The following is a 24,319-nucleotide window of genomic DNA, read 5'->3' as shown; positions in this document are numbered from 1 at the left end:
TTGGGGACACTTTTCTGGATTCCTCTGAGACTCCCCTGCTGGAGCATCTGCAGGCACAAGCCCTGTCTTCAGTTGACGGCCTGTGACCCCTCCCCCCAAGCTTCTGCCCCTGCAGTATGGCCCACTGGCATCCCCTCACCCTCGCAGGCCGCCCTCCCAAATGACCCCCTGCTGACATGCTTGCCAAGGGCTCCACGTCTCCCAGAGATGGAAGCAGCTGTCAGGCATTGTAAAAGGAGTGCAGTGACTTTGCAGTCATCTCAGCTCAGACAGCTGAACATCCCGTTACACATACATCTCTTCTAATCACCTTGCAATCCAGGAGAGAAAGTTCCCTTATCCCCTTTCTACAAATAGGGAGACTTTTAGAGAATTACACAATCACTAAGTGACAAAGGCGAGGTTTGAGCCCTGTCTCTCCAAGTCAAAGCTCACGATATTCCCATGAGTCCTTGCTGTTGGATTCCAAAAAGCAAAGGGCTCACTCTGGGGCCTGGGACAAGCCATCAAACCTCCATCTTGATTCTTCATCTTTCATGATTCCCAAGAGCTCTTCACATTCTAAAACGCTATAATAAAATTTCTGACTTGAGGAAGCCTAGAAGCACATGGCAGAGAATTCTGCAGAGGCCTCCCTCTTCCGCGCGGGAGGAGGTCCCCACAGCTCAGCTCTTCCCAAGAGCTCTCTGCCCTGACACTCTACATGATATGGGCATGTGCCTCCAGCAAGTACAGGGCAGAGAGAGAGAAACATCATTTAAGTGGTGCTGGCATTTCTGCTCCTCCAGGAGGATATGCCCAGTACGGAGCGGGAGATGGAAGGCATGCATTTGCTTCCTTTCCAGACAGGCTGGCTCGTTTCCCGTGTGCCTCTCATGATGAGAGGATTATGCACGCGGAGCATGAGGCTGGTGTTTCAAGTGAGGCAGTTTCCAGACACCATGCATGTCTCCTGGTTTAAGCCAATTATCTCATCATGGTTCAACCAAAGAAACAACAAGTTATTCAAATGCTGGAGAAAACTCCCAGCCGGGCTGGTTTTATTGACTGTGGGTCTCCAAGATGGCACCCTTCTAAAGAATTTCCAAGGATCATTCTGACTGTGCAATTGCAATGTTCTCCTTAAACCCTCGCCACCATTGGTGGGACTTCAATGCTTAGCAGCTCAAGGAAGCCAGCATGTTCTCCATGGTTGTATCCTCTAGATCCTCACAGCCTCCCTGCAGAATAAGCAGAACCGGTGTCATTACCTCCTTTTTACAAATAAAGAAACTGAAGCTCAGAAGTGATAACTATGATGTCTGGTGAAAAGCAGAGCCAGGACTTGAACCTTGGTTTCCCAATCCAAGTCTAACACTTTGAGTCCTGTACCTTCTTTTTGCTGATGTTCACACAAGATCGAGTAAGCATTTCCCTGCCCTTCCTAATCTTCTACTTATCAGAATCCCACCTCCCTGCTCCTCAGCCGGCCTGGGGTTGGAGAATGGGGTGGCATCTCAGGCAGTGTAAGGCTGAGGATTCTTCCATGATTCTTCCAATAGGACATCAGCCACATCCATCCTGGCAACAGCACACTAAACTGTCCATTATGTCCCACTGGAATCAACTGAGGTTATGTTTCTGCATGACAGAGAATGGTTTGTTCCCTTCATTACATTAGCCTGGGCCAAGGGGTAAAGCATATCTATCTCTTTATTGCCCATAAGTGTCCCTTAGTTCCAGTGGAGATTAAGAAAACTGACATTTATTGAGCATATACTACATGCCAGAATTTGTTCTGAGGGTTTTGCTCATCTTGATTCATTCAACCTCACAACAACCCTATGAGGCCATTCCTTGTATGATTCCTTTTTATAGATGAGGAAACTGATGCACAGCACCAGTTAAATAACTTTTCCAAGGTTCACAGCTAGAAGTGATCGAGACAAAACCTTTAACTTGGGTAGTCGGATTCCAGAGTCTGTGTGCCCAGATCCACTCTCGACAGACTAAAGCTCATGCTAATCTGACCTTGAGGTTTTCCAGGAGGAAAAGCATGAGACTGAGGAGAACACTTACGTTAGATTGGATTCCTGAGAAGCAAAGCCCAAGTCCAGGATTCTCTTGTGGGCCACGTGCTATGGAAGTGCTCCTGGAGAAACCTGCAAGAGGCAGGGAGGCAGGACATGGAGGGAGGAGCAAGCAAGGGAGCCACCTCAGGACTGCCCCACCCCCAAGCCAGGGACTGGGCTTTCATGCCCCCAGCTGTCAGGCAGAGCCAGAAAGCCAGGCACTGGGGCCCTAGGGCACTGCTCCACAAATGAGCCACAGGGCCTGGCTGTGGGGAGTGAATGCACAGGAACATGCGGACACAAAAAAATGGTTCCAAAAAAAAAAAAACAAAAGAGGATCTGTCAGAGCAGTGACAGTGCCTGCCGCAACAGCCACGCCTGGGATAGGAAAGGAGCGCCTGTGATCTGCCCTAAGCCTCAACAAGTCTCAAGCGAATTTCTGAAGAACTTAGATTCCTCTGATGTTGGCAAGTGCCCAGGAAACATCTTGTCAGAGGAAAGTCGGGGATAACTGTCTGTGCAGGGCCACCTTCAGGTAAACACGCAGGGCCTGTTGGAGAGCCCCCTGGGTGACTGTGACTGCCTTCACTTGACCTCTGCAGTCACCCCGCCCACTGTTCCCTGAGGCCACACTTGCACACCGCCTGCCCTCGCTCTGACCTGCCTTCTCCATCAAACCTGCCCCAGCCAGTTTCTCCCTGTGTCTGTCAGGGACCCAGGACGTGTCAGCCACTGCGCTCATCTTCTTTTCCAAGGTGATTTTATTCATACCATCTCACTTTGTTCTTAATTATGAAATATTTTTAACACATAAAAAGGCACCTAATACTCAGCATTGTCAACTCAGTGTTATTTGTTAAAAACCTTTTTTAAAAACGTGAAATCAAAGATTTTAGATACAACCGAAATTCTGCTTATACTCTGTCCTGATTGAATTCCACCCCCACTCCCCCCAGAGGCCACTGCTGCCCTAAATTTGGTGCTTACCACTCCCATGAAAGTTTGACTACACATGTGTAAAACCTTTCAGAGGAGTATTTCGCATTATTTTAAACTCTATGTTAAATTGTGTTATGCTGTGTACTGGTCAGGGTTCTCCAGGGAAACATAACCAGCAGAATGTGTACAGAGAGAGAGAGATTTGAGGGAATTGGCTCACACAGTTATGGAGGCTAGAAGTCCAAGATCAAAGTGCCAGCAGGTTGGAGACCTAGGGAAGAGGTGATGCTGCAGTTCAAGGCTGAAGGCTGTCTGCTGGTGGAACCCCATTTTCTCAGGGGACCTCAGTCTTTGCTCCATTAAATCCTGCAACTGATTGGATGAGAATACCCACATTATGGAGCGCAGGCAACCTGCTTTACTCAAAGTCCACCAATGTCAATGTTAGTCTCATCCAAAAACACCTTCAGAGAAACATCTAGATTGTTTGACCATCACATACTATTTCCATCTGTCACTTGCTTTCTTCAGTTATTGTGTTTTTGAGATTTATCTGTGTTGATAAATCTATCATTTCATTGTATATGAAAGGACTTCAAAATGTTCCTGGAAAAAAAAATGGAATTAAGAGATAAAAATACAAAATGTAAACTTTATTCCTCAATAGCAGCTCCATCAAGTTCAAGACACTTTTGTAAGCAATGATACCAGCCATTTAGTTCCTCCCTAAAGAACCGAGGATCCTGGGAATTTAGCAATGTTAGTGCAGTCTTTTTACATTATTAACTGAAGAAAACTCGGTGCCCTTTAAAGATGTTTTAAGAGGAGGAAACAAAAAGAAGCCAGAAGGAGCCAAATCAGGACTGTGAGGTGGCTGTCCAATGATTTCCCACTGAAACTCTTGCAAAATTGCCATTATTCAATAAGAGGAATGGGCAGGAGCATTTGTCATGCTGGAGAAGGACTCTCTAGTGAAGCTTTTTCCGGTATTTTTCTGCTAATGTTTTAACTAACTTTCTCAAAACACTCTTCTAATAAGCAGATGTTGTCATTCTTTGCCTTTCAGAAAGTCCACAAGCAAAATGCCTTAAGCATCACAAACTGTTGCCATGACCTTTGCTCTTGACCCATTTCCCTTTGCTGTGACCACTTGCTAGCCATTGCTTTGATTGTGCTTTGTCTTCAGGATTGTACTGGTAAAGCCATGTGTCACCTCCTATTACAATTCCTTGAAGAAATGCTTCAGGATCTTGGTCTCACATTTTTAAAATTTCCATTGAAAACTCTGCTCTTGTCTGCAGCTGATCTGGGCAAAACAGTTTTGGCACCCATTGAGTGGAAAGTTTGCTTAACTTTAATTTTTCAGTCAGAATTGTGTAAGCTGAACCAATGGAGATGTCTACAGTGTCAGCTATTCTTTCTGCAATCAATTAGGGCATGTACAAGATGAGTTTTTTCCTTGCAAATTGTCTGCTGCTGTGGCCTTCATCTTCAACATCATTTTATTCCTTCTTAAACAAATGATCCATTTGTAAACTGCTGATTTCTTTAGGGCATTGTCCCCATAAACTTTTCTTAAAGGTCCAATGATTTCATTATTTTTCCACCCAAGCTTCACCATAAATTTTATGTTTTCTCTTGCTTTAATTTTTTCAGAATTCATGTTGCTATGATACGGGCTCTTTTCAAACTGATGTCTTATACTTCTTAGTGCCTCTTATATCTGATTCTGTTCAGATATAAGAACTTAGTATGAGTTTGTTTTGGTGCAAAAAAATTTGAAATTTAGGCTGGGCATGGTGGCTCATGTCTGTAATCCCAGCACTTTTGGAGGCTGAGGCAGGTGGATCACTTGAGGCCATCTCTACTAAAAATACAAAAAATTTGCTGGGCGCAGTGTCGTGTGCCTGTAGTCCCAGCTACTGGGAGACTGAAGCATGAGAATACCTTGAACCCAGGAGGTGGAGGTGGCAGTGAGCCGAGATCTCTTCACTGCACTCCAGCCAGAGTGACAGAGAAAGACTCTGTCTCAAAATAAAAAATATATATATATATATGCATTGTTTTTTCATAATACATATTTTTCCATGAATTTGTTTAAGGCTCCTTGTCTATATGATAGGTTATGACTTTTTCTGTTGATAGGCATAGGTTGCTTCCAATTTTTGTATCACCAACAGGAGAGAGCATAAACTCTCTCGAGTAAGGAACTGCCATGGCATAATACATAGCAAGTGCTTAAAAAGTGTTTGGGTTTGACTTGTTTGGCTTACTATGTACCTGGTACTGTGAAGACAAAGCAGCTCAATTTTATAAGAAAAGGAACTGAGGGCTGGGCACGGTGGCTCACACCTGTAATCCCAGCACTTTAGGAGGCCAAGGCGGCAGATCACCTGAGGTTGGAAGTTCAAGACCAACCTGACCAACATAGAGAAACCCCATCTCTACTAAAAATACAAAATTAGCCAGGTGTGGTGGCACATGCCTGTAATCCCAGCTACTCAGGAGGCTGAGGCAGGAGAATCACTTGAACCCAGGAGGTGGAGGTTGTGGTGAGCCGAGACCATACCATTACACTCCAGCCTGGGCAAAAAGAGCAAAACTCAGTCTCAAAATAAAATAAAATAAAAAAAAATAAAAATGAACAAACAAAAGAAAGAAGGAAGGAAGGAAGGAAAGAAGGAAGGAAGGAAGGAAGACAGAGAGAGAGAGAGAGAGAGAGAGAGAGAGAAAGAAAGAAAGAAAGAAAGAAAGAAAGAAAGAAAGAAAGAAAGAAAGAAAGAAAGAAAAGAAAAGAAAAGAAAGAGAAAGGAAGGAAGGAAGGAAGGAAGGAAGGAAGGAAGGAAGGAAGGAAGGAAAGAAAGAAAGAAGAAAAGAAAGAAAAAATGAAAGAAGGAAGGAAGGAAAAGAAAGAGAAAGAAAGAAAGAAAGAGAAAGAAAGAAAGAAAGAAAGAAAGAAAGAAAGAAAGAAAGAAAGAAAGAAAGAAAGAAAGAAAGAAAGAAGGAAGGAAGGAAGGAAGGAAGGAAGGAAGGAAGGAAGGAAGGAAGGAAGGAAGGAAAAGAAAAGGAAGGAAAGAAAGAGAAGGAAAGAAAGAAAGGGAAGAAAGAGAACTGAACTATTTAACATTAGAACCATGATTCAAACATGAGAGTAACGCAAGATGGCTGAGCATGGGTTTTACAGGCCTGCCCTGGAGAGGGAGCACCATGAAAAAAAATCAAATAGCTGGCATTATTCTGCAGGCCTGAGAATGCTCAGTGGGGAAGTAAAACAATGATTTGGCTACCCGCCCATAGCTTCTGACAGCCAGGGCACCTACATCGTAATTCTTCACAGAAAGGACCTGTAATTCACAGAGGCGTCAGTGGGGTAGCTGAGTAATTAAACTGATTCTTTGTCTTCCCTTTTGACCTTCGAAAATAAAACATCTCAAATTATAAGAGAGAAAGTGTGAGTATGAGGAGGAAACTGTCTATAGTTGATACAAGAAATAGAGCTTTATTATTTAAAGTAGTCAAAACAGCCAGTAAGGGGAAAGGGAGGTGGAGGATGAGTAAGTTAAATATTCATTTGTCAGCTAGAAGTCAGTGAACGATGTCTGTGGCTGATAACTTGAGCAATCAAGAAACATGGGGGCAGGCTCTGGATGAAAGAAACAGTGAGGCCAGGCGTGGTGGCTGAGGCCTGTAATCCCAGCACTTTGGGAGGCCGAGGCAGGTGGATCACCTGAGGTCGGGAGTTCAAGACCAGCCTGGCCAACATGGTGAAACCCCATCTCTACTAAAAATAAAAAAAATCACAAAAATTAGCCAGGTGTGGTGGTGCATGCCTTTAATCCCAGCTACTCAAGAGGCTGAGGCAGGAGAATCTCTGCAACCTGCTGAGGCAGAGGTTGCAGTGAGCTGAGATCACACCACTGCACTCCAGCCTGGGTGACAGAGGGGGACTCCATCTCAAAAAAAAAAAAAAAAAAGAAAAAAGAAAAGGTGAAAGTGCTGCAAGCAGGGTGTGGGGAGAGGAAAGTGCAGGACAGGGAAATGTTGGTCTCTAGAAGGTCTTCAGTGCTGTTTAACTTTTTAAATCAGGTGACAATTAAATTATCACTTGAATAATTTTAAAATTAAAATACAAGAAATATGAAATAGAGCAAGGACTACTGAAATATTTACAGATATTCCAAGTGATATGTGTATAATAGCCTCCGAGATGGGGTGGAAGTTGGTGGGTAGAGATTGTAAAATGTAGCCATGATATTTCAATTGCTGAAGTGGAGGGATGGGGGGTCATTATTCGAGACTCTTTCTACCTTTATATATAGTTGTACATAGTTGAAATTTCCCACAGTAAAAAGGATGTTTTTAAAAACAAACACCGTCTGTGAATTAAGTTCTAGCTGAGCCACTTAGCCATGTCGGCAATTTACTTAAACTCTCTGGGCCTGAGTTTCCTTATCACATAATGGAAACAACTGCTGTTTACCCACTTTGTGTGGCCACTCACATCAGAGGGATGAAATGAGATTAGGCCTGTGAAGGGCTGACTGTGGCATAAAGTGTAGTAAGTGCTTTAAAAAATATTTTGGTTTGGTCTGTTTTGTTGCTTCTATGTGGGGGTTTTATAAAGAAGGCTTTGTCTCTAAAATGTGAATTCTGCTTCTCAGGCATCTTACATTTGTTCTGTACCTCTAATATTTTCTGCCTTATGTGTTTGCTGTTGTTTTGTGTTAGACTTCTCTCCTCAGCTAGCTTCCTTAGTCTATTCTGTTAACAAACATTTATTGAGCACCTATGTGCCAGGCACTGAACTGGGAGCTAAGGAAGCAGAGACAAGAGACTCTCCCTGATCCAAGGCCACACAAATCAGTGATGAAGAAAGGCAGGAAAAAACCAGAATCACAAGCAGCATGACAACTGCAGAGATTGATACACCACAGTGGGTACGGGGCATAGTAAGGATACCTAGCACAGCTTGAGCCAGGTTTTGAAGGATGGACAGAAGTTCACCAGACAAAGGAAAGTATGAGGCAGTCTGCCGTGACATGCAGAGGTAGCAGCAGGAGTCAAGGTCTGGAAGCTGGAAAGGCCTGAGTATGTTCAGAAAAATACCTCGGTTCATGGTTGGCGAGTGAGGGAAAAATAAAACTAGACTGAAGAGCAAGGTCCAAATTGTGCCCCAGGCTACAGACTTCACAGGACAAGGGGACATGGCAGGGTTCATTCCCGAGCACACCTTCAAATAAAATGTGAGTTCCAATCTGCATCTGAGTAAGTTCATTCCAGTAGAAAGGGGGAGGGTGGGAGGTTAGAAAGCAGAGAGAGAGACAGAGAGAAAGAGAGCACGCGAGCAATATCACAGAGGATGTGTAAGTTCATTTTCATACTGCTATGAGGAAATATCTGAGACTGGGTAATTCATAAAGAAAAGAGGTTTAATGAACTCACAGTTCCCTGTGGCTGGGGAGGCCTCACAATCATGGCAGAAGGTGAAGGAGGAGCAAAGGCACATCTTACATGTGGCAGGCAAGAGACCGTGTGCAGGGGAGCTTCCCTTTATAGAGCCATCAGCTCTCGTGAGACTATCTTACTATCATGAGAATAGCATAGGAAAACCTATTCCCATGATTCAATTACCTCGCACCAGATCCCTCCCACAACACGTGGGGATTATGGGAGCTACAATTCAAGACGAGATTTGGTGGGGACACAGCCAAACCGTATCAGCAGGAGATGCTGGCTGTCTAAATAGAGCCCCTCAGAATCACTGTATCTAGATGTGCCTGGGGCTCAAAATTCAATTTCGTTGGGGCATCTGGAGAAATGAGTTTGTTGTCTCACAACAAACTCATCTGACATAAACAACCAGGACTGTGTTATAAGTGGTAGGGGCTAAACCCTATATATGGTAGGAGTTAAACCTCTTTAGTGACCAGCACGCGTGCCTGCTATCCAAAGCAAGCCCTCGGATTTCTGAGATTGCTCTAGGTGGAAGCCTAGGTGGGTCCAGAACCAGAACTTGGAGGGACAGAGAGGCTTCCAGGGAAAGAGTAACCTAAAGAACTTTGTGCTCAGCATGACAGAGGGCAACTTCTAGTGGCCAAGGTGATCCTGTTTGCCCAATAATGGCAAATAAACCCTGGCCACCAGTTCTAGCTTCTCACTGCATGCTCATCTGGCCCCTCTACAATGACATTCCTTTAGACATTCCAGCCAGAGCAGAGTCTGATGAAGTCAGCGTTCATTTGCAATACAGGCTCAGAACTGTATTGTGGCTTCCAGAGTGAAATTCAACCTTAGCCCTCAGATGTCGCTCATTCTCCTTGGACACCCAATGGCTGTGACTGTGCTTGGGGGTGAACTGTCTCAAGAGATGGCTGGACTTCTCCATTACTTGTTGACATTTCCCCCTAAGTTCACTTTCAGATGCAATCTTTTTTTTTTTTTTTTTGATGGAGTTTTGCTCTTGTTGCACAAACTAGAATGCAATGGCGCCATCTCGGCTCACTGCAACCTCCTCCTCCCCCGCGGTGGGGAAAGGAGGCGGTGGGTTCAAGCAATTCTCCTGCCTCAGCCTCCTGAGTAGCTGAGATTACAGACATGCACCACCATGCTGGGCTAATTTTTGTATTTTTAGTAGAGACAGGGTTTTACCATGTTGGCCAGGCTGGTCTCGAACTCCTGACCTCAGGTGATCCATCTGTCAGGGCCTCCCACAGTGCTGGGATTACACTTTGTAATCCCCGTGAGCCACGGGCGTGAGCCACTGCACCTGGCCTCAGATGCAATCTTAACTCACTGTGCGTGGGCTTCTTAGGTTTTGTCCCTGGGTAACAACTATCAGGTTAAACCAGAAAAGAGATGATTAGGACTTGAAACAAGCTGGATAATGGAGTGGGAATGGATTTGGGCACATCTACATGGGGAATTGATGGTTTTTGACTTGGGAAATGCGGAAGGGAGAGATGTTTAAGGTGATTCTCAGGTTGGAACTGGGTAAGAACCTAGCTGTTCCCTGAGAGTAGGCACTGGGTCTTCCCTGCTTGGGTTCTCCATAAAGAGGCAGCACTACTGCTGGGTTCATTAATTCAACTAATACCCGCTGTGCCAGACACTGTGCTAGGGATGGAACAGCAAACAGGACAAAAAGGCAGTGCCTGACCTCGAGGAGGTTCTATTTTAGCAGAAAATACAGAGAAAATAATTTAAAAACCATAACGTTGATAATACAAGCTGTGGTAAGTGTTTTAAAGAAAACTAACAAGCAGAAAGGGGCTGAGTAAAGGGAAGCACTGCTTGCAGTCAGGTGACCAGAACGAGGGAGCTATTCATGCAAAGAGGAGGGGAGGAGTGGGCCAGGCAGAGGAGTCGGCGAGTGCTAGGGCCTCGAGCAGAAAAGGAACTGGTATGGTCCAGAAAGACCAAGACCCACATGGCGGGAGCCTTGGGAGCGATGGAAGAGTGACAAGCATGCAGGGCCTTGAAGGCCACTTCAGAAGATTGGGTTTTACTCCAAGTATAAGAGACAATTCTAAAGCGTTTTGTTTTGTTTTGTGTGTTGTTTTTGTTCTGAGACAGGCTTTCGCTTTCACTCTGTCTCTCAGGCTGCAGCCTCGACCTGCTGGCCTCAAGAGATCCTCCCACATCAGTCTCCCAAGTAGCTGGGACTGTGGGTGCACATCACGACACCTGGATAAATTCTGTTTGTTGTTGTTGTTGTTGTTTTGTTGTTGTTGTTGTTGTTTGAGAGCTAGGATTTTGCTATGTTGCCCAGGCTGGTCTCAAGCTCCTAGGCTCAAGCAATCCACCCACCTTGTCCTCCCAAAGTGCTGGGATTACAGGCATGAACCACCACACCTAGCCCCTCTGAAGAGTTTTAATTTAGTTTAATCAGAGTGACATGATATGAGTTTAAAAAGGCCACTCTGGAAGCAGATGTAGGAGGCATTGGAGGAGAGATCAGGGATTTGGAAGGATATTACAATGAATGGGATAGGACAGCATGATGGTGACTTGCACTGGGGTGATGTCAAGAGAGGTAGAGAGAAGTAAACGGATTTGAGATACATTGTGGGGGTAGAATTGACTAGACTCAGAATAAATGAGATGTGGAAACGACAGAAAGTGAGAGATCAAGATGACCCCTTGGTTTCCAGGTAGACATTGGGGTTGTTTACTGAGATGAAGAGGATCAAGGGGCAGTGGGGAAAGGGAAGATCAGAGGGAAAATTATCTAGATTTTCTTTATTTCTTTCTTTCTTTTTTTTGGATGGGTTTTCGCTCTTGTGGCCCAGGCTGGAGTGCAGTGGCACGATCTCAGCTCACTGCTACCTCCGCCTCCTGGGTTCAAGCAATTGTCCTGCCTCAGCCTGCCAAGTAGCTGGAATTACAGGTGCATGCCACCACGCCTGGCTACTTTTTTGTATTTTTAGTAGAGACAGGGGTTTCACCATGTTGGCCAGGCTGGTCTTGAACAACTGACCTCAGGTGATCCACCCACCTCAGCCTCCCAAAGTGCTGGGATTCCAGGTGTGGGCCACCGTGCCCGGCCGAAATTATCTAGATTTTCATTTGGAGACATGTTAAGTTTGAGATGTCTGAGAAATAGCCAAGTGAAGACCTCAAAGACAGGGTGAGTATGCAAGTCTGGAGCTGAGCAGAAAGTTCTGAGATAGACATTTAAATGTGAAATCATTAGCACATACAATACCATTTAAATCTATGTGGACAGATCAGACCACTTAGTGATTAAAAAAAAAAGAAGTACCAAGACCCAATCCTGAAAAACTTTAACATTTAGAGGTCAGATAAGGACGAAAAACCTGGCGAAGCAGAGAAAAATGAGAAAGAATGGTCAATGAAGTAGGAGGAAGCCCAGAGAGAGTGGTGTCATGGAAGCTGAGTCAGGAAAGTACATCTGTGACAAATGCAAGCGGCAGGTCGAGATGAGTGCAGAGAAGCATCTGCCGGGCTTGGTAATGCAGTGGCCTGTGCCTTGTTATTAGGAGCAGTATCACTGGGGTGCTAGGGACTGAGAATTATTTCTCATTCCTTTATTGCTAGAAGCAAGTTATGCTGAACATCTATCCTAAACTTGAAAGTCAAATAAATGTGAGAAGGGTTTCCAAGGGAATCTTGCATCTTGCCACTGCACCAGCTGAGTTTAATTTCCCAAGAGCCCAGTCTTACCCACCTCCTCCCCATGCCTGCAGCTCTGGCTGCCAGGATGCCAATATCTTTAACTCCAAACAAACCATTAATTGTATCCTTGGACCCAAATGACAACCTTTTTTAAAACGCTGCTTGTCTTTGCCTTTTCTTTAACACGATGATGGTCAAATCTCTCATCCACCACCACCAGCTCATTTATTTTAATAACTACATCCACAATGAAAACAGGAGTAGTATTATAGAAAGGGATAAAGTCCTCACCATCATAGTACAAATGACTAGCATTTTTCAAATGACTATGGACAGGAAAAACAAAAGGAAAAAAATATATATATATATATATATGTATCAAGCCACTAGATGGAAGTCTTCATTCAACTGCCTGTGCATATTCAGAAAAGTAAAGCGGGATCAGTGCCAGACTGCACAAACCCATCAAATTCATTCGACATTCATTGAACAACTGCTTTGTACGAAGACAAGTAACAATGATGATAATGGCTACAATTCATGCAATACTTACTCTGTGCCAGGCAGTCTGCTGAGTCACACATACATTGAGTCTCACACACCTTGGCTCATTTCATTCTCCCAGGGGGAGGGGAGTATTATTATCTTCATTTTATGGGGGCGGAAACCAAATCTTAGAGTGACTTACTCTAAGCAATTGGCCCATGCTAGTGAATGGAGGAGCCAGGTTCCAGAATAAGAAAACACTATCATTGTCTACAAAGTGTTTGTACGAAATGTGGTAAGAGAGGGATAATGTGCCACAGGGGTGGGCTGTGACTCTGATGCAGGAACCAGCCAAGCAGGGAGGAAGAGAATCAGCAAAGGCCCCACCGTGCTCTCGACGGCTCAGGATGCAACGGAGGGGTCACCCCTGATTGTTTTCCCTCAATCTCCCCACAACTACTGCACCACCAAGAACTGACTGTTCTATCCCCCAAATGCATCTTAAACCAGTCCACCTTTCTCCACCAATCCTATGATTACATCATTCATCAAGGCCACCATCATTAATAAGATGGGCTCCCTGGACCATTGCAAGAGCCTCCTGACTGGTCCTTTGGCATCTTCTCCTGCCTCCTCCAATCCTCCTCCAATCCTCCCTTCCCACAGTAGTCAGAGGTTCCGCTTAGTACACAGATCACCTCTGTACCCTGCTTAAACCCTGTCAAAGGCTTCCCAGGAAATCTCAACTCCTTTCCATTTTGTCCAAGGCCTTCCCTCTATGATCTGGTCTTGTCTACCTTTTTAACCTCATCTCCTACAATAGCTGCTGGTTTCTCAACAAACAGGACAGAGCCTGGCATAAACAGTAATTATGTGCTGAAGAAATTAAGGCAAGAATCAATGAGTAAAGAAATAGAAAAGCTCCATGGGGAAGCCGTGTTTGAAATGAGCATTATACCGGAGCAGGCTTTCTCAGACAGTGAGGGCTGGGAGGGGGGAGGCAGTGAAACAAGTTGTTCTCCATGGAGGCAGCAGGTGCAAAGGCACAGAGGGATTCCAGGTGCAGCAGGGAGGCAGCCTGAGCAGGCCTGGGGGCAGGGCCACGTGAAACCAGGGTTCGCAAGGTTGAGTATGCATCGTAAGCCCCTGGAAAGTTTGCTGAGATGCAAATTGTTAGGACCTACCTCCAGAGATTCTGATAGGTCCGTCTGAAACAGGGGCTGAAATGTGCATTTCTCACAAGTTCCCAGGTGATACTGCTGCCGCTGGTCCAGGGCCCACACTGAGACCCACTGGTGCAAAGTACAGTTGGTCCTTCACATCCATGGGTTCCACATGCATGAATTCAACCAACTGTGGATCAAAATGTTTTCTAAAAAATAGAAGACTGCGGCCGGGCGCGGTGGCTCAAGCCTGTAATCCCAGCACTTTGGGAGGCCGAGACGGGCGGATCACGAGGTCAGGAGATCAAGACCATCCTGGCGAACACGGTGAAACCCCGTCTCTACTAAAAAATACAAAAAATTAGCCGGGCGTGGTGGCGGGCGCCTGTGGTCCCAGCTACTCGGGAGGCTGAGGCAGGAGAATGGCGTAAGCCCAGGAGGCGGAGCTTGCAGTGAGCCGAGATCGCGCCACTGCACTCCAACCTGGGCGACACAGCGAGACTCCGTCTCAAAAAAAAAAAAAAAAAAAGATGACTGCATTTATACTGAACATGTGGGCTTTTTTTCTTGTCATTATTTTCTAAATAACATAGTAAATAACAACTATGTACATAGCATTTCCATTGTATTGGGTATCACAAGTAATCGTGAGATGATTTAAAGTATATGGAAGGATATGTGTGTAGGTTATATGCAAATACTACATCATTTTATATAAGGGACTTGAGCATCCATGGGGCACTGGAACCAAGCCCCCACAGATACCAAAGGACAACTGTACATATATATGAGTTTTCTATAAGCTGTAATTTTTGAGGGTGGGAATTATTACCTTAAAAGAAGGATATAAATCGCTATTTTAAGTCATTATTAGTCCTTTGATACTTAAATGTGAATGAGTTGCAAATTCTTTATCAACCAGAAGGAGAACTCCAGGCACCAGAGGTGAGAGACAGGAGTGATTAAGAACTAGAAAAGGGAGAGACCCTAGTCTGCCTGCTCCCCAGTGTGCCCCAGGGCCAGGCTGGAACAGAAAAGATTAGCTTTGCTAGTGGGAAATTCAATGAAAATGGCAGGGTGTGGTGGCTCACACCTGTAACCCCAGCACTCTGGGAGGCTGAGGTGGGTGGATCATTTGAGGTCAGGAGTTCGAGACCAGCCTGGCCAACATGGTGAAACCCTGTCTCTATTAAAAATACAAAAATTAGCCGGGCGCAGTGGCACATGCCTGTAATCCCAGCTACTCAGGAGGCTGAGGCACAAGAATTGCTTGAACCTGGGAGGCGGAGCTTGCAGTGAGCAGATATTGCACCACTGCACTCCAGCCTGGGCAACAAAGCAAGAAGACACTGTCTCAAAAAAAAAAAAGAAAGAAAGAAAGAAAAAAGAAATTCAATGAAATGAAACAAAATAAGACAGTCACACTGGAGCAAAGGGAGAGCACAGTTACTTTCTTCCCATAGCTGGGACTTGGCTCCACCCCACGGGCTTCCCCTATCAGAGCCTTCAGCTCACCATGTATATATACATAAAGGAGTTTCTCAGGTTGAAGGCAGGACATCCCCCAATCCCTACCTGTGGGAAATCCTGAGAGGCTTAGGGATTCAAGTTTGAAAAACCACTCCTCAAGGCTCCATGAACCCCTAAATTATATGCACAATGTTTATGTTGATGTGTACATTTTGGGGGAGACAAAACTCTAGAGCCACGCTGCCCAATACAGTAGCCACGGGTGGCCACCATGCTGGACAGTGCAGACACAGAGCATTTCCACCATCACAGGAAGCTCTCTCAGCACTCATCTAGAGCTTTCACCAGCCCTCCAAAGGCATCCATGACCAGAAATTTTAAGAGCTGCTAGGCAAAGCCAGTGAAACTTCATCTAAGGAGCCAGACTCTGCCCTGGAGATATGAAAGCTCGTCTCTGTGACAGAGGCTGTGAACAAGTCTGCCTTCTAATAGTCTTTTTATGCCAAAAACCCCACTCTGAAAACTCTTAGAACATATCCAGATTTTATACCTTATTATTTATATCCCACCACCTTGACCATTGTCCCAAAGAGAGGGACACCTTAATTCCACAAATATTTGCTGTAAGAAAGGTTCTCTGAGGTCCCCCAGAGCCTCTGTGCCTAAGACAAGTCATGGTGGTGAGTGATCTTGATGCTGTCAGTGACCTTGTCTCCTTTGGTGTCTGTGATCGCTCTAGGTAGGCGAGGCAGTCTTGGAAAATGCCCGGCTCATGCTACAGACAGAAACTATCCAGGCGGGAGCAGATGACTTTAAAGAGAGGTAATGCCTTACAGCAGAGGGGACAGTCCCTCCACATCCCTAGGCTCCTGGGCAGTGTGGATAATGCTGTTCTGGAGCCTGCATCATCCACCTTCTACCTCAGGGGAGGCTGGCAGGATAACAGCACCATGATTATCCGGCTCACACCCCTCCTTGTAGACACAAACTAGGCCCCAAGGGCTCAAAGATTGTGCCCACTGTCAGTTGGTTTAGAGCAGGGTTCTCAAACTCTGCAATGCTCAGAATCACCCAGGGGCCATAGAGAAAACACAGATTGCTGCGCCCCACCCTGTTGAGTTTCTGATTTAATGGGTCTGGAGAGGGGCCCCAAATTTATATTCCTAGCAAGTTCCCAGGGATGCTGATCCTGCTGGTCCTGGGACTCAAATACCTTGAGAACTACTAGTTTAGAGTAATGATTCTCAATCCTGGCTGCAGATCAGAATTACCCAGGCACGAAAAAACGTCAGTGCAGTGCACAAGCTATAGACTAATCAAATCAGAGTCACCAGGGGTGGGGTCCAGGCTTCAGCAGTTTTAGATTCACCAGATGACTTAATGTGCATCCAGGCTTGAGAACATGCTCCGCTTCACCTCCCACTCAGTCCCTGAAGGCATCTGGATTGGCAGCCACTGTCCTGCAGATGGACACTTTTAACATGGGTGCTTTGGGTCCTCAGCCTGGTGCTTAGCAGGTTGTCGGTAATGTTTGTTAAAGGATCCTTGGTTGAAAAGGAGGACCATCAGGATAGAGATGAAGATGCCGGATCCCCTAACCTGGATCTGAACTCCTGAGATTTCCCTGGAGCTCTGTGCTTCAACACTCCCATGGGGCTGGTAGCCCGTGAAGCCAGGTTATCAGAAGTTGGCTGCAATTGCCTTCATTTTAATAAATCAATGTATGACAATTGCAGTAACAGTGCCCTCAAATCTATTGAAACAGTGACTTGTACCATTCATTGTCTAACCATCACATAATTGGCCTGTTGGTAACATTTATAATCCTATTCTTTTCCTTTTGGGCTACCCAGTTATGCTGATTAAGTTCCTTTATCTGCAGATATGAAAATGAGCTGCCATTTCGAAAGGCGGCAGAAGAGGAAATTAATTCTCTGTATAAAGTCATTGATGAAGCTAATTTGACTAAAATGGACCTGGAGAGTCAAATAGAAAGTCTGAAAGAAGAACTTGGCTCTCTATCAAGAAACTATGAAGAGGTAGGAAGGGACTGGGGTTGCTGGGTTGGCCACAAGACCAGAAGTGCACATCTGTCTGCCTGTGCTTCAGAACAAGGCCACAGTAGCTCATCTCTGACTCTCTGCATTGCGTGCCCAGGACTGCAGGGAACATGCCTGTAAAATACTTTCAGATCCTTCTAGTGCGTCAGATTACCCCAGCAGTCTCAGACTCAAATAGCTTCAGGAACCAGTGTGGTGCAGAAACAGGGGAAGGCAGCCGGTCTTGGCACTAGCAAATGAGGGAACTTGGGTTAAATTAGAGGGAGCAACCCCCCTCAATACATTCTATGTCAGGTTTTGTTTTTTGTTTTTTGTTTTTAACACTGTATTATACAAACAAAATAACTCTGAGGGTAGATCCAAGCTGTGGTTGACATCTACTCATTAACAAAATTGGGTCAGATCATGGAATGACAGAACTGAAGAGGACCTCCAACAGTTATGGGGTCTAGTTCCCTGCAAGACTTCAGTGATTCCAAACCACCTCACGCATATTATTGTCTGATCCGAGATTTAGGCTGCGTCAAGTTGGAAGAGTCAAAACCCACTTAACAATGCTCACATTGGTTAGTTCTTTCTTGAGTCCAACTCAAGCTAACCAGCAACTGCAAGCCCATTTCTTCTTGTTCTTAGCTCATGATTTAAGACTACTCTCCAACAATAACCCTTTAGAGATGCCAAAGTTATCTTTTAAGTCTCTTTCTACCTTGTCTGACTTTATGCCTAAATTCGCTTTGCTGTTGTTGCTTACTTTGTTTTTGTTTGTTTATTTATTTTTATTTCTGCTTTGGGCCTGGGCTTGGGGAGACCAACCTAAGAAATGCATCCTTGGTGCTAGGCATGGTGGCTCAAGCCTGTAATCCCAGCTCTTTGAGAGGCCAAGGCAGGTGGATCACTTGAGCCCAGGAGTTCAAGACCAGCCTGGGCAACATGGTGAAACCCTGTCTCCACTAAAAACACAAAAATTAGCCGAGCGTGGTGGTGTGTGCCGTGCCTGTAGTCTCAGCTACTCAGGAGGTTGAGGTAGGAGGATTGTTTGAGCCCAAGAGGTGGAGGCTGCAATGAGCTGAGATCATGTCACTGCACTCCAACCTGGGTGACAGAGTGAGACCCTGTCAAAAGAAAGAGAGACACAGAGAGAGAAGAAAGAAAGAGAGAGAGAGAAAGAAAGAGAAAAAGAGGGAGGGAGGGAGAGAGGGAGAGAGAAAGAGAAAGAAAGAAAAGAAAGAAAGAAGGAAAGAAAGAAAAAGAAAGAAAGAGAAGGAAAGAAAGAAAAGAAAAGGGAGGGAGGGAGAGAAAGAAAGAAAGAAAGAGAAAAGAAAGAAAAAGAAAGAAAGAGAAAAGAAAGAAAGAAGGAAGGAAGGAAGGAAGGAAAGAAAGAAAGAAAGAAAGAGAGAAATGCATCCTTGGGAAAAGAGAAATTACACTTATGCTGGGAAGAAGGTCAGGGACTTTCCCAGTCTCTGTGAAGCCTGTGTCTGGCAGTTGTGGAATGACGGGAGAATTGCCCACAGAGCTGGTTTTCGCTGACTAGAGTTCTATGCCATTTATCTCCCCCTGTAACTCACCTAAGATGTATCTTGTCGTTTTCAGGATGTGAAGGTGCTGCATAAACAGTTGGCAGGGTGTGAGCTGGAACACATGGATGTGCCCATTGGCACTGGTCTGGATGACATCCTTGAGATGATCAGAATTCAGTGGGAGAGAGATGTTGAAAAGAACCGAGTGGAGGCAGGAGCCCTGCTCCAAGCTAAGGTGAGACGCAAGACCAGCATCCTCCACTGTGCCCTGCGCAGAAGGAGGCCACGCTGAGCTGAAAACTGGTCAATGTGCAGAAGAAGAAATAACAATGGTTTAGTAACAAGTTCAACCGCATTAGAAACAGGAGAAACGAAAATTAAAATAATAGCTTTTTGTTTACCTATCTAAAAGTAGAAAATGTTTAAAATGGTAATAATGCTGGCAAGCATGTGGAGAAGTAGTTTCTCTACTGTATTACTGAAAAGCACAAACTAGCGCACTGCCTTTGAATAAGAAATGTAGTAATATGTACCAGGAGGAGTGTCAAAATGCCTCTAGCTACCAGCTGAATAATCTGAATACAATCCCAAAAGAATAATTGAGGCCGGGCGCGGTGGCTCACGCCTGTAATCCCAGCACTTTGGGAGGCTGAGGCAGGTGGATCACGAGGTCAGGAGATCGAGACCATCCTGGCTAACATGGTGAAACCCTGTCTCTACTAAAAATACAAAAAATTAGCCAGGCATGGTGGCGGGCGCCTGTAGTCCCAGCTACTCGGGAGGCTGAGGCAGGAGAACGGCATGAACCTGGGAGGCGGAGCTTGCAGTGAGCCGAGATTGGGCCACTGCATTCCAGCCTGGGCAATAGAGTGAGACTCTGTCTCAAAAAAAAAAAAAAAGGAATAATTGAAAAAACAAATCATCTATGTCCAAATATACTCACTGAAGCATTATAAGAGTGAAAAAACATACACATGTACTAATAGAAGAAAGTGTAAGCCACAACCTACCTGTGTGCCGTAAAATATCAGGCAGTTATTAGAATTAATACTTATAAGGCATTTATAAAATAGGAACATGCTCATAATATAAGGTACAATGAGGAGAAAATGAGAGTACAGAATGGTATATGCCAGAAGCCTAAAAATATTTTCTGTAAAGGACCAGACAGTAAATATTTCAGGCTTCATGGGTCAGATGGTCTCTGTTGCAATTCCTCAGCTCTGCCACTGCAGTGTGAAAGCAGCTGTACCCAATAGGTAGCAAATGAGCATAACGATGTTCCAATAAAACTTTATTTACAAAAATAAGAGGTGAGATGGATTTGGCCTGTGGACTGCAGTTTGCCACTTCCTGGTATATACAACAGGGTAAAGCATTCAAACAAAGAAACTAGGCATTGAGAAAAAAATTTTAGAAAGAAAAGACTAAAATGGGATTAGCAGTAGTTGCCTTTGAGTGATGGATCAGTCTGACACTTTGAGATGTTTTTTCTTTTTTGTTTTTGAGTATTTCTCAAGTTTTTGCTAAATAGTATACATTATATTCATGGAAGAAAAACAACTTTTATTAAACCTCATAAATAATACAGGAATTAACCAGAAAATAGGATGCATAGGATTTGTTCTTCCCTTCTCCGTCTCCCACCTGTTTCTGACTTTGTAATCTTGAAACAGAGGATGAAAAGTGAAGAGGAAGGAAAATGTGAAAAGGTAGAGAAAATAAGGTAGATGTCTGGGTGAAGGCAAATGCTATGTCTGAGCTCTTGGTTACCATTTAGTCGTTCTTGATCCTGGCTATGCAGCTGAATTATTTCAGAGCATTTTCAAAACTTGCCATCCCAGACCAATTAAATCAGAAGGAGGAGAGGGACTTTGTGATTTTTAAAGCCCTCTGAATGATTCTAATATGCAGCCAGATTTGAGAACCATAAGAATTATAAAAAGCTATGAAAAGAAAAATAGCAGAGCCTTTTCTGTGCTTCCTCCCACCATACTCCTTCTATCCCCCAAGTATCAACAGCAACCTTTCCAGCAGGGTCTTCATCAATTCTGGAACCCGCAAATGTTCTCCAGCCTGGAAAACATCCTTTCACTCACCCATTTCTCCAACTCCTACCCCGTCTCAGTAGCTTCCTTTCTTTCTAACCACCAACCCTTGAGCCAGGTCACTACAACACTTTTTAGGGCAAATAGTGCCTAGTTATTCAAAAAACGACTTCCCCTCACCCCACCCAACCTGATGAGAAGTGGAGCAACACAGAGGTAAAGTGAAGCCATAGATTTGACTTGGGTCCATTGCCTTTTTTAACAGACTCATGACTGAAAACAGATCATTAATGGTCCTAGAGACCATCTGATCCCAATCCCTAATTTTAGGGGTGAGGAAACTGCGACCCAGAGAGTGCAGGTGACTTCCCGAGATCACACGGCTGGTTGAGAGCTCCATAGTTCAGCTCTCCTGTTCTTGGTCCAGGGACCTTATCTCTGCATTGGGCTGCATCGTTTCTCCCCTGGCTCTGCTCCCAAAGCTAAACCTCAGAGGCCTAGCAGTTTGCAAACTTTGCTTCTGTGCCAGTCCTCTTGGGATGTGCACCACACTGTGGTGACTGTTTCTTTGGGAAAGGACAGACCATTATAATTATCAGAAATAAATCCTTCATAGTTTAAAAAAGGAAAAAAAAAGGTCATTATTATCTCCTCCTCACCCCTTGGAGAATCATCACTAGCCCAACAGTAACTCAAACATTAATTCCGAACAGATTCATTAGTGTTTTTTTAATAGAGTAATCTGAAAGCTACGTCTCAGAGAAAACAGACAGTATTTGTTTTAGCTTGGCCAATGCTGCCTGGGCCTCTTACAGAGAGGCAGAGCTCAGAAAATATTTGCAGAATGAGTGAATTCCTCTGATCATCAACAGAGATCTGAACTGACAGCCAGAATTCCTCCAATAAATAGTTTTGTCAGTTGCAGTTGTGCCCTCAGGGGCTGACATTTGCCCATCGTGAGCATCTCTTGTCGGTTTCTTGGCGGCAAAGCATAAATGTGAAATGGCTTAACACACACAGCTTTCAAAATCTTTTGTAAAGAAAATGCAGGCATGCATTTCATTAGACCAGAGAGGCTGAAAATTAATTAACATGATTAATTTATATCTTAGTTTAGGTTCCTTCAGAAGCAGATCCCGAAACAAATATTGGAGTTAAGGTAGTTTACTTGGAAATTGGAGAGTTAAAAACCAACAAAATACCAGTAGAGGAGAAGCAAAGAAGGGAACCAACAAAGAATGCATAATCAAACCAGTTACCACTGTGGGACACTGATGTGTAAACCAAGAAGAATTGTGAGAAATGGTATAGAATACGGGAGAGGGGAAAGGCGAGGGAGCTGAGATGTTAATACCATCTCCCAACAGTGTTCTGCCATCTGCTATCAGAGTGGACTTCCAAAGGCTTCAGAGAAACTCTCAGGGAAAAAGACGCAAAATCTGGCAGGGAGAACAGGAGAGCACTAAACTGTAAAAGCCTAAGGGATAAAGGCGGAACCATCAGCATCTGCTAGAACTTATCTGCCAATTCTGTTTATTTTTTCAGTCATTAAAAGCTTAATAAAATAGAGACATAAAAAAACTTATTAAGGGGTTCTTGCTAAGGTCAGTGCAGTAATCATATTATTTCCAGCCATGGTGTTATGAATGTCAGGAACCTCATGGTCCAGTTTTTGGAGCTTCTGAAGTTGTATGATTCAGTGATGACAGAATCAGATTGGTCCAGAGAATTTCTGGAAAGTCTCAAAGTCTGGCTCTTCTTTGTCTATTTGCTGTGGTTACCTAATGCAAGGTATTCAGGGATGCTTCAGGAACCTCAGACAACATGCCATACCACACTCCAGACCTCCTAATTAGTCATGTAAAATAAAACAACTTTTTTTTTAAGTTGGGCACTGTGACATGTGCCTGTAGTCCTAGCTATTCTAGAGGCTGAGGCAGGAGGATTGCTTGAGGCCAAGAGTTCAAAGGAGAAGTACACTATGATCATGCCTATGAATAGCCACTGTACTTCAGCCTGGGCGACATGGTGAGACCCCATCTCTTTTTTAAAAAATCCTTTTTGTCCCCTATACTCTCACAAAATGCTTCTGACATCAAATATGTAGGTTTGTTCCACACCAAGCAGCCCTCCAAACACCAACTGGGTGTCCTATAATTCAATTCAATCCTGACACTACCTGCCTGGAGTTAGCATCCGATCCCACAGGGTAAGGGCTCAGTCCCATAAGATGGCCCTCACTTCAGATGACAAGTCTGGCCTTCCCATACTACTGATGAACTGCTATAAATTAGGGGTTCCCACGACCTCCTCTGCAGAGGGATAAGTAGATAGTTTGTTAGAACAGTGCCCAGAACTCAGGGAAACACTTTACATATTTTTGCCAGCTTATTATAAAGGAACAGTCAAATGGAAGAGATGCTTAAGGCAATGTATGTGAGAAGGGGCACAGAGCCCCCAATTCCAGTTTTATGACTCTATTAACACTTGGCTTAAAATGCAAGCATGTCATACAGCTATACAAAAATATTTTTTTCTTTTATCCTTATTCTATAAGCTTGTTTTCTATTTTTAAGAGGGTTTTTTTTAACCTTTTAATCATTTTTTTGTTCAAAACTGAGACACATACATACACATTAGCCTAGACCTACACAGGGTCAGGATCGTCAATATCACTATCTTCTACCTCCACATCTTGTCCCACTGAAAGGTCTTCAGGGGCAGTAACACGCATGGAGCTGTCATCTTCTGTAACAACAATGCCTTCTTCTGGAATTCCTCCTGAAGGACCTGCCTGAGGCTGTTTTACAGTTAATTACTTTAATTTTTTAATAAGTAGGAGTATACTAATGATAAAAAGTATAGATATAGTCAATACATAAACCAGTAACATTTACTATTATTGCCAAGTGCGATGCACTGCACATAATTGTATGTGCTAGACTTTTATATGACTGGCAGTGCAATAGGTTTGTTTACACTGCATCACCACAAGGTCTCACAAAGCTGCAGTCAAGGTACCCACCAGGGCTGCATTCTCATCTTCAGAGTTTATTCGGGTTCTTGGCACGATTCAATCCCTTGCAGATGTCAGATTGAGGTCCTCAACTCCTAGAGGCCAGTCCTCCTCAGAGGCCATTTACAACGTGGCTGTTTGCTCCTTCAGGGCCAAAAGAAAAGCATTACCATGTTAAGCCTTTAATCTGATTAAGTCTGGCCCACTCAGATACTCCTCTTTTGATTAGCTCAAATTTAACTGATTTGGAACCATAATTACGTGTCAAAATCCCTTCATCCTTGTCATCTAACATAATTTAATCATTGGGTATAACAGCAGAGAGCAGAGGTCGTGGAGGCCATCTTAGAATTCTGCCTGCCGCACCGGGCCCCTGAGGGTTGAGCAGAGAACTAAAACTGTGCCCCTCCCCAAACCTCTGCCATCTCACC

General features: G+C 44.4%; 1 protein-coding gene and 1 long non-coding RNA gene across 2 annotated transcripts in view; one reads left to right on the top strand and one right to left on the bottom strand.

Moving 5' to 3' along the window:
- The window catches only part of BFSP2 (beaded filament structural protein 2), a 66,387-nt gene that overhangs the window by 22,571 nt on the left and 19,497 nt on the right, over positions 1 to 24,319 (top strand). Inside the window, exons 2-4 of the mRNA XM_025376121.1 lie at positions 15,984 to 16,066; positions 17,127 to 17,283; positions 18,898 to 19,059. Coding sequence (XP_025231906.1) covers positions 15,984 to 16,066; positions 17,127 to 17,283; positions 18,898 to 19,059 — 402 coding nt within the window. The remainder of the gene's footprint in view (positions 1 to 15,983; positions 16,067 to 17,126; positions 17,284 to 18,897; positions 19,060 to 24,319) is intronic.
- LOC112618719 lies at positions 281 to 24,032 on the bottom strand. The gene is made up of 3 exons (XR_003118116.1): positions 23,898 to 24,032; positions 13,796 to 13,964; positions 281 to 1,220 (listed from the first exon to the last, which is right to left on the bottom strand). It is a non-coding gene; the product is annotated as an uncharacterized LOC112618719 (long non-coding RNA).

This window comes from Theropithecus gelada, chromosome 2 (genome assembly GCF_003255815.1).
Source record: "Theropithecus gelada isolate Dixy chromosome 2, Tgel_1.0, whole genome shotgun sequence".
In the NCBI taxonomy this organism is placed as follows: Eukaryota; Metazoa; Chordata; class Mammalia; order Primates; family Cercopithecidae; genus Theropithecus; species Theropithecus gelada.
The sequence above is the reverse complement of the archived record's forward strand: the minus strand, read 5'-3'. Positions and strand labels throughout refer to the sequence as shown.